General features: G+C 37.2%; 1 protein-coding gene across 1 annotated transcript in view; it reads right to left on the bottom strand.

Annotated features, from left to right (window-relative positions):
• Window positions 1-2,383: 2,383 nt before the first annotated feature.
• Window positions 2,384-10,691, bottom strand: part of MARCH10 (membrane associated ring-CH-type finger 10) — a 104,849-nt gene continuing 96,541 nt past the window's right edge. The window contains exon 12 of the mRNA XM_015831511.1: window positions 2,384-4,866. Within this exon, the coding sequence (XP_015686997.1) occupies window positions 4,838-4,866 (29 nt within the window). The 3' untranslated portion in view covers window positions 2,384-4,837. The remainder of the gene's footprint in view (window positions 4,867-10,691) is intronic.

The raw sequence follows: 10,691 nt of genomic DNA, 5'->3' as shown, positions 1-10,691 counted from the left end.
GTGAATCTGTCAAGTGTGGGAGTGGGGGTGGGGGTGGGGAACAGGGATGAGAGGGTCACAAGTACCTGTCATGAACAGTCTCAAAAACAAGCCTCTCAGGAGAGCAGAACACAACTGCTGAGTCACAGCAGAAGAGTTGAAAGGCAGGGCAGCAACCCACTAAAGAGATGTGGAGAAATACAAAATGGAGCTTTGTAAGAAATTCCAGCTTTTACCTTTATCCTACTCAGAGAAGAGAAAACTGATGGTTGATCTCTTGGAAGGAAAATCTCATTTTGGAACCTATAATCTCTAGGTAGCTGTACAGCTTCTTCACATCTCTTTAGAGACTTAGTATATAAGCATTTTTCTCTCTCTGATAATAATAGCAAAACAAGTATTTTGCTGTATCTTTTCATCTTGCTCTTCCTTTCCTGTTCTGTCTGTTTCTTTCTGTGATGTCTTCCATTACTTCTCAGAGCCATGTGAAAGGCCCTTGAATTCTTTTGGTTGAGACCAGATCTTCTATTCCACTGCTGCCCAGCGACTTTTTCTTTTCTAAGCCTTGATACTACCATGAAACCTATTGCCATAGAAAGCCTTTTCCCAAAATCATTGAAAGCAGCATCATTGAACTTTCATATTTACAAGCGCCAGCTTCATGATAGAAATATTTATAGCGGTGCTTAAAAGCTGGTGAATCTCTTTGAAGGTTCAATATTTCTGCATAATGTCTTGACTCATTTGTTTAATTGGTTTCTTTATCTAGTTTAAGGACATGTGGAGAACAGATCATGGTTTAGACTATATTTATGTATAAATATTGAAAGGGTTCACAAACTTTTAAGCACCAGTATAGATAGATTTATTTTATTAAATTTATGGGTGGCAAATAAATTTAATAAATGAATGCTTTGGGGTAACAAAATAAGGATGTTAAATGTTTTGGCAGTTAGATACTTCATACAATACTGCATAAAAATGGCCAGAGTATTGTGTAATTACTATTCATTGATTATAAAACACATGTGTTAAGAAAATGCGGTAGGTGTGGCATTTGGATCTTTATATCTCTGAGAGAAGAATAATCAGAATGAGAAGGTTGTACTGAGGGATTACATTTCCCCAGATGAAATAATGTTTGAGCACTTAAAATGAATAAAGGCAGCCAAAGCAGTAATTGCCCTATGTAATAACACAAATAAGAAACAATAATGCACTTATTGTTTAAAACTGATATTGCACAAAGATATCATCCAAATTTTGGAACCCAATGTGCTCAGTATCTGAGTTTCATCACAATCACAAAATGAGCAGCACGACACCACTGCTTTTGTGTGAGAGACATCATATTGTATGTGTGTAGAAGCAGAGTTTGTATTATGACATTTGGATGCCCTTCTCAATATTTTATTTCTCCCCCTACTTTGGGCAGTCATGTTTCAGCAACAGAAAGCTGGCCTGTGAATTCCCCATGGGTTTAAAATCATTTGGAAAAAAGTAAATCCTTTATTTTTATTTAAAAATAGCATATAGGCTGCTGGGCAACTTAAGGCTTGGATGCCAGATGCTAAGAACCAATGAAAAAATACTGTACCTGCTTAGAATAGTGGCTTTTTATTATAATAATTATTTACAGAAATAAAGAATAAAAGGAGCCTCATTTAAAACAGGCACCCTGTAAGAGCCTTTCTATTTTACGTTTTTGTTTCTAATTAAATATTTCTGAGTGGTGACTGTTTCAATGAAGTGGGGATAAATATTTTTACAACTTAGATACTTAAGGAATTTTATTATATATGAAAACAGAATTTTCACTTAAGCTGGATATTAAGTGTTTGTAAAAAAAAAAGGTATACTTATGACATTTAGATACCTGAATACATTCCAGACCAACAAACAGTAAGGGAAGTTTCAAAAGCAAATCTAACTTTCCCGTTTCCTTTTCCTTGATAACTGCCTATTTTGTGGGCAACGTTTTGATTTAAAGGAGTGTATATCTGTATATGTTTATATGGCTTTCTTGCTCAATATTTTTCTCCTCAGGGGATAATTTAAATCAATATAGAGCATTTAGATGTTTCAAACTGTCGTAGGATGGGCAAGTTGCCTTTGAGCATGTGCAATGTTTTTTTCATCTCACTGATGGGATACACTGTTGAGATATACAAGCAGCCCTCCAGCATCTTAATAAAGCTAGGGCAGAGGTCAAGATTTGTAGCAGTGGGCACAAAAGATTTGCCACTTTACTGATGAAGTAGAATCACTTTGCAGTAATATTTAGGACAGGATTTATGTGCAAATATCTTGTGGAAACTAACACCAGTGTTCACTGAAATGACTATTTTTTTTTTAAAAAAAAGCATAGGTTCCTTCCCCAGGAACTGCTGGCATGCTCTTTCAATTTTGTTTGATAGGGGAATTGTCTTGAAAACATCTCTTGTGCAAGGCAGGCCAGCTAACATGTGTTCAAGGAGAAAGTGCAATAGCAGAGCTGAAAGGATGGAAAGCTTTTCAAGATCAGCCTCTTCATTCTCCCAGCTATCCAAGCGGCTGCTATTCCCTCAGTTTCTCTATCCATAATGACTATACTGTATATTCTTGCTTATTATTTGCTTTCAGAGTAAATCAAGTGTAACTAGAAATGATTAATTCCATAAAGGAGGGGAGAAGTATACTGCCATTAATGGAGGCATTTCAATATACTGGAAAAATGTTTGTTTAAATATTTTCTATTTGTTTTTAATAATGTGAAAAGGTGCTAAAAACGAAACTGGCATATTTTAAAATAGATTGCTATAGCTTTTTTAAAAAAATAAGTATTTTGAATAAAGCTTACTTTCCCATCATTATCAGCAATATGTTTTTTTCCCCGTGTTTTTAATAGTCACAAAGAATCAAAACAGTTCTTAGCCCTTTGCGATTTATTTTATTATCTCAGAATGTATTACAATGCCGATCTTTGCTTTGATTAATATTGGGAAGATTCTATGTTATGTGATCTAAATAAGCATTGTTAAATTTTTCTCTGCAATGGAACTCAAGTTGGAACTCAAAACCATAAGGATAGATAATCATTTGTGCTAGGTAATGTATGAAGCAGAAGAACTTTAAAAAATCAGTACTATTTAATTCTGGCCTTAGCCAAACTTTGCAATTTATCCCAGTTTAATTGCAAACATCTATAATAGTATGCAATATTGCTCCTTTTGAATTATACAGGTAGCTAATTCAAGTCAAAATATAGTATATAGAGAGATGATATAAAGGGAAACTAACTAGAATTAGAAAACTAAAAATACAATCTCTAAAATTGATTCACAACTTACTCCTTTAGGAGAATAGTCAGAATATTTAACACTTAAGGCATCAACTCTAGAGCAAGATGAAAATCAGAATGCCAATGAAGCTTTAGACGGTATCTATGAGATATGCTTACTTAATCTTAAATATGTTTATTTAAAGCATTCATTTTCAGGGATGCAGTTGCAAAGGTTTTAATACTTACTATCATATATAAACAAAAAAGATCAGTTAAAAAAAGAAATTGATATTCAGCATAGCTTTAAAAGGTTGCATCCTGTCCTATGATACACTATGCTTGATCACTGAAGGCATTCACTGTTTATGAAGTGTAAACAAAGAAATGAAATTTCTCTGCAAAGGATTCATGCATCTGTAACCAATATGGTATGTTTGAACTACAAGGGTACTTTAAGTACCTTATCGGTGTTCTCGGATTCCCTCCTATGGGCATAGACACTCTTCAAAAATACTTTCTGTATTTATAAATTATGTTCCACGATTTGTATTTTATGGCAATGTAATTTTCAAAAGCTGTCTCTAGGTTTAGAAGCATAAGTTCTTCAAAATAGCTTATTATGGCAGCATGGAAATTAGTGGCGATGTTGTAAAGGCTCCAAATGAGATAAATTTTCTGGACTACAGTTGTTGGTATTGTTGTAACATTAAACCATCATGAACTTACAGCATGTGCAGTACTGAGCATGAAACAGTTCTCGCCAAGGAAAAAAACCACTAAATGTATAGCAAAATAAAATAGGTGAGATTTAAAGAAGTTTAGAGAGGTGAGGTTTAAAGAAAACTCTGGGTTTATCTCAAGGTAAAGAGAGTTTATATCAAAAACTCTAAGTACTACACTTATGAAGGAAATACCTACTGGATTTTTACCCTGGTCCTAAAATAGTATAACAGTGATATTATAACTAAGCAAACTATCTATTCTGCAAAAAGGGTAAGGTGGTGTCTGGAAAGAGAACAAAAGATTGTGTATTTTATTAAATTCTTGTGCCATGTAAATCATAGGCAAGATGTTCATACAACAGTACATCAGTTCATTTACATCTGTGTATCACAGATTGTTTGATAAGATGGGGCATACAACTTTATTTTAATATACAAATGATTTTGGATCTTCAAGAAGCCTCTGATTCATACCAAAATTATGCAGACTGGCTTCTAAAGAAAGTATAGAAAAACAGGGACCTAGCCATCTAGAAGATTGCTAAACTTCAGTTAAAAAGTACCCACAAACAAAACTGTAGCCGTTGTTGATTGAGAAGTAGTTGCTGGCTAGTCAGTAGGAGATATTTATACTTTACAAATTGCTGTTAATAATCCAAAGTATTGAAAAAAAGTTAGTAATACAACTTAAGACAAGAACCAAACCACACAAACAACCCCAGACCCTTAGAAGGCTTTAAATTTAAAAAGGTGACACTGAATATGAATGGTGCACATATTCATTTTGGCCTGGTGTTATCAACAGGTGAAAGTGGAAGGGTGTAGAGGAGATTTCTAAAAGGAATTTACTTCTTCAGATCCTGCTTGACAGTTCTTAGCCACTGTTGGCAGAATTGGTTGGATCTGCAGTAAATAAATAATAAATAAACAAATAAAACAAATAAATAACATACATAACATACATACATACATACATACATATATATATATATATATATATACACATACACATACATTTATTATTTAGACTCTTTTGCCTCATAAAACAGCAACGATTTTAAACTTGTTGAAGAATGCAGAGAAGTTCCAAACAATGTAATAAACTGTAGCTTAATTAAGTGACACAGTTAATTAAAATGAACTGAATAGGCCAAGTAAAGGTATTTAGTTCCACTCTGACAAACTGGGACCATCCCAAAAGAAGTGTCAGAATCATTATTGCATTTGAATTTGTTTATATTTGCAAAGGGTCTCAATTAACTACAGTTACTCAATGTAACTAGTAAAAATATGTAGCGTGTGATATTAAGCATACAAAAAGAAATAAAATGACAATTCAGAAAAATTTAGACTGCCCATTAATAAGTATTAACAAAATCTTTCTAAATTAGTGATAAAATTGTGTTTATGCATTCATCATAAACATTTATCATTTCATGATTAGTAGTTAAACTAAAATAATCTGGAATCCCAAAATAACACCTGGAATAATGTACTGTACTTGTGACATGGCATATATTGTATACATATGAATGTCACACGTTCAAATTAATTTGACAAAGTCAAGAGAATATTCCAAGCATTCTATCTCAGAATATATTGGGTGTTTTTCAATGTCATATAATAAAGGATGCTTGTCTCAGCATATACATACCATGTTTCCCCAAAAGTAAGGCCTACACCAAAAATAAGCCCTAGCTTGATTTTTGGGAATGGGCCTAATATAAGCCCTACCTCAAAAATAAGTCGTAGTTTTGGACTGAGGCACACACCTAAAAATCAAGCTAGGGTGGGGCTGGGGGGTGGAGCTGCCCCACGCGCCCTGCACCCACTTACCTGGCAGCTAGGCCTCTCCTCGCTGGCCCACTTCTTCTGTGATGTCTTCTACATTCTGGCCTGCATTTGGCAATCAGAGGCCTTTCCGGAAGGCCTTTGCAGCCAAGAACCGAGCTATGGATTCAATCCATAGCTTGGTTCTGCAAGGCCGCTGTAGCTGAGAACCAAGCTATGGGTTGAATCAATAGCTCAGTACTAGGCTGCAGAGGCCTTCTGGAAAGGCCTTTAACTGCAGAAGAAGTAGAGCAGCTGGGCGGGACTGCTGGTGCTGGAGGTGAGTATAAAAGACACCCCCCTAAAAATAAGACCTGGTGCCTCTTTTGGAGGCAAACAATAATAATAAGACCCAGTCTTATTTTTGGGGAAACACAGTAGTACATTTCTCTAGATAACTGACTATCTTATTCAATTTATTACCTTCAAGGAGATTTATATCAGATGTTGACCATACAAAAACTAATTAACTATAGTGTCCCTTTGCTATAAAATAGATATTGAAACACTGCAAATAGCACAACACATTTTAGTGATATATGGATTTATACCTGAAAACTCTTATTTTAAATATGTGCCCCCTTCTTACTATAGATAATAATCATTACAGATATTAAGGATCCAGTATGGATCATCACCAGAACCAGAGGTTTAATCTTGTGAGCTTTTGGACTCATGCTGGAGCCTATCCTCAAGGAACTTCTCTCTACCAGAATGTGCACTTTGGGCTATTTGCATAGTATTTATGTGATGCCTGGTTATGTGTGGCTTTTTATTTGTTGATTGGGGTATGGATGGCCAGCTATTAAATCATTAACTGTTGTTTCCTTGTGCTGCCAAGTCCTCAGCTCCTAAATAACTGATAAGCTGGTGGTAAGTCAGCACTCCTGTTGATTGAGAGTCCATTTTCCAGGCTTCAGTCATTTCCCTTACTATCTTTTACCTGCTCAGCCAACAATCTTAGTAGCTGCGAAATTGAATGTATATCGTTCGTTGCAATGTGAGGCTACCAATGAGTTCGGGTCCCCTCGTCTGACCACTCTTGTGTTCTTGCAGTCTGGTGGTTGGCTTCCTCCCTGTCTGCCCTACTTAATCACAGGGGCAATCCATGCAAGGGTTTTAGTAGATTATATTAAAAGTATCTCCCACCACCAAGCGATCTTTGCAATGCATGATGCATTGTAAAGATGCACTGCAAAGATTGCTTGGAAGTGGGAGATTGTGGGAGAATAGCAGCTACTAAGATTGTTGACCGAGTAGGTACAAAGATAGCCAGATAAATGATTGAAGCCTGGAAAAAGGAAGGGCTGATTTACCACTACTTATCAAGCATTTAGGAGCCAAGGATGTGGCAGGACAAGAAAACAACAGCCAATGACTTAATAGTCAGCCTTCAACACTCCAGCCAACAAATAAAAAGCCACACACAACCAGGCATCACATAAATATTATGCATAGAATAACCCAAAGCATACATTCTGGCAGAGAGAAGTTCCCTGAGGATGAGCTCCAGCACGAGTCTGAAAGCTCATAAGACTAAACCTCTGGTCCTGGTGACCAACTCAGATATTGGATCCTGCAACATTATCCATTTGCCCTCATTCATGAAATAGATACTGTCATTGAAGAGCAATGATCTAAAAACTAGAAAAAACTGTAACATCTTGCATGACTTGAAACCTAGGGAATCAGATGTTATTTTCTTTCTAATACCTTTATAGTAAGGTTGCTGTCTTATCACAGTAGCATCCATATGTACATAATCATTTAGAAACTAAGTACTTTTTCACAATAATGGAAAAACACAGGAAAGATGCAGAAGAAAGTTCATGTCATCTGGAACTCTAATACAATTCTGTAAATAAGCAGGATAATTGCCTGATATAAGCCTTGTTTAGAAGTACCATGTCACCAAAAGTAGCAGGGCAGCAGCTGAAACACACTAGTGAATAAAAAACTCCGAACAAAGAAGAATGTATTCTGGGTAAATGTGCATAGATATTGCCAAATGGAAGGGTTTGAAAGAAGTAGCACTGCAACATTTTTATTAAGATACAGCTAAGTAGCAAGCAAAGTTGAATATTACTCTGGTTCCCTGTGGGCATGGGGGTGATGTTGGAATGTGGGGTAAAACTCCAGTTTTATATATTAGGTAGGCAGCATAGCCCTATGACTGCATGGTTATCAAACTCCCTTTCAATAGCTCCAGAACCCTTGATTACTGAAACTTAACATTATAGTTTCCCACCATTTTGATGCAGGAGATATTCAGGAAGTATAAAGAGATTCAACCACTTACAAACACTTGTTTAGCAACCATTCTAAGTTACACAGTATTGAAAAAAATGATGACTGGTCATTTTATTTACAACCATAAGCAGCATCTTCATTTGGGCATTTGGCATTTATTGATGATGGTTGCAGCATCCCAGGGTCATGTGATTGCCATTTGCAATCTTCCCAGCTAGCTTCCAACGAGATAAGTCAATGGGGGATGACAAATTTACTTAATGGTACATGACATGGCTGAAGGATCTGATTTTTCTTATACTATCTGGAGGACCCTGAACAGGTTGAGAGTTGGAGTGACTAAATGTAAAATAAATATGCTCAGGTGGAAGCTCTTAGTGGATAACAACATGCTATGTGAATGTGGAGAAACACAGAATCCAGCCCATCTGCTTATATATCAGCTACTACCAGAAACATGTACTGATAATGACTTATTTCTGGCCAATGACAAAGAAGGTGGCTTCATTTTGGCAGTTTAAAGTTTGATCTAGACACAGAAAAAGAAAAAGATTCATTTAACAACTGCACTTCGATTAACAGCTGTGGGGGGAAAAAGGTCATAAAATTGGGCACAACTCACTTAACTGAGTGAGAGATTCTGGTCTCAATTGTGGTCATAAGTTGAGAACTACCTGTAATACAAATCCTATGATAGCTTAATATAGTTACTTAATATAGCTAACTAGCAAACTTTTTTGACATCCCCAAAGGGAAAAAGCTATCATACTGTCCCTAGCCACAGAGGCAAACTATTTATTGTGTACTCGTGATTTCAATAAATTTACTTAAAGGTAAGTAGGCACAGAAAATTGGGAAATATCACTGTTCTATAAAGAGATTTCTGTTTTCTGAAACATGGAATACAGTACATAATCATTTTTAAAAACTTGGTTATTTTAACATCTCATAGCTAATTGATAATGCTTATATATTACTAATAACAGTAAAGCTGAATAACAAGCATTCTAGTTGCTTCAGATTCTGAACTATGGCTTCAATTTATTACTTGGAGAGTTATAATTTAATTGTACATTACCCAGGGTGTGATGGGCCATTTCTAAATTTGATAAGTATATAAGTAAACAAACAAACATTTTATGGAGTTTTCAGAGTAGGGAGGCTTGAATCAAGAATCTTTCACTCTTCATTGTAACTGCATCTTTGCAAAGATTAAAAATACAATTTTAGCACACACACGTTTCTCATTAAGGTATATATTAGCACACTATGTCTAAGGTCATGTTTGCATCCATAAGGTGATGAAACTGATACTGGAAGGAAAAGGGATCTGCACTGATCAAGCCAGCAGGCTTTCTATGTTCATCATAAAGGAAGATTATCTACTTGGATTTCAGAAAGGCATTTGACAAAGCAGACCAAAACCTACTTCTTGATAAGCTAGAAAAATGTGGGTTAGACAAGGGCTTTTCAATATTTTCACCCATTGTACCACTTTTAGGATATGGCAATATCTGAGTACTACTAGTTGCCTAGCAAGGTGTCAAAACCTTGACCAAAAAAAAAAGGAAAAAAGTGATAAAGTACAGGTAGTCCTCAACTTATAACAGTTTGTTTAGTGACTGTGAGAAGTTACAATGGCACTGAAAAAAGTGATTTATGACCATTTTTCACAGTCATTACCGTTTCAGCATTCCCAGGGTCATGTGATTTACATTCGGATGCTTAGCAACTGATTCATATTTATGATGGCTGCAGTGTCTTAAGATCATGTGATCCCCTTTTGCAACCTTTTGACAAGCAACCTTTTGACAAGTAATGGGGAAATCAGATTGACTTAACAACGTTTTATATCAGGTATCAAACTCAATTTCATTGAGGGCCGCATTAGCATTGTGGTTACCATGGGGGGGTTCCTCCCTTCCTTTTTCCTTCCTTCCTCCCCTCCTTCTCATTCCCATCTCCTTCCTTCCTTCCTCCCTTCCTTCCTTCCTTCCTGCCTGCACTGATCTTGGGCTTCTGCTGAGCCTGACAGCTGATTGGCGCTTCTGCAGGGCTGTCAGGGCTCAGCAGAGGCGCCAGGATCAGTGCCAGCCTCCGGCTGATCAGCACCCTTCCCCCGAAAACAGGCCACTCGCTCGCCCTTCCCCCAAAAACAGGCTGCTCGCTTGCTCTCAATCACTCTTTCCCCCAAAACAGCCTGCTCACTCACTCACCTTTTCTCCGAAAACAGGCCGCTCGCTCACCCTTCCCCCCAAAAACAGGCCGTTCGCTTACTCAACCTTCCTCCGAAAACAGGCTGCTCACTCTGTCTCTCCTCACTACTTTGCTTCTCACTCTTTCCCTCTCCTGCCAAAACCTGCCCCTTTTATACCTTCTCCCTGCCCTCCTCCTCCTTTTCTCTTCCGTGTGTGCCAGAAGCTCCAACTGCCATGTCATCACGTGCGCCGATCCTGGGGCTTCTGCCAAGCTCTGCAGCTCCAGCTGATCTCCAGGTCTGTGCGGCGCCGCTTTAGCTGGTTCCCTCCCCCACTACACTTGGCTAGGGGTCACGTACCACCTGCCAGGTGCTAAAGTACCACTGGTGGTACGTGTACCACTGGTTGAAAAGCCCTGGGTTAGACAGCATCATCACCAGATGGATTTGT

The sequence above is a fragment of the Protobothrops mucrosquamatus genome, unplaced genomic scaffold, assembly GCF_001527695.2.
Source record: "Protobothrops mucrosquamatus isolate PMUCROS unplaced genomic scaffold, P.Mucros_1.0 scaffold_257, whole genome shotgun sequence".
NCBI classification, from domain to species: domain Eukaryota; kingdom Metazoa; phylum Chordata; class Lepidosauria; order Squamata; family Viperidae; genus Protobothrops; species Protobothrops mucrosquamatus.
The sequence above is the reverse complement of the archived record's forward strand: the minus strand, read 5'-3'. Positions and strand labels throughout refer to the sequence as shown.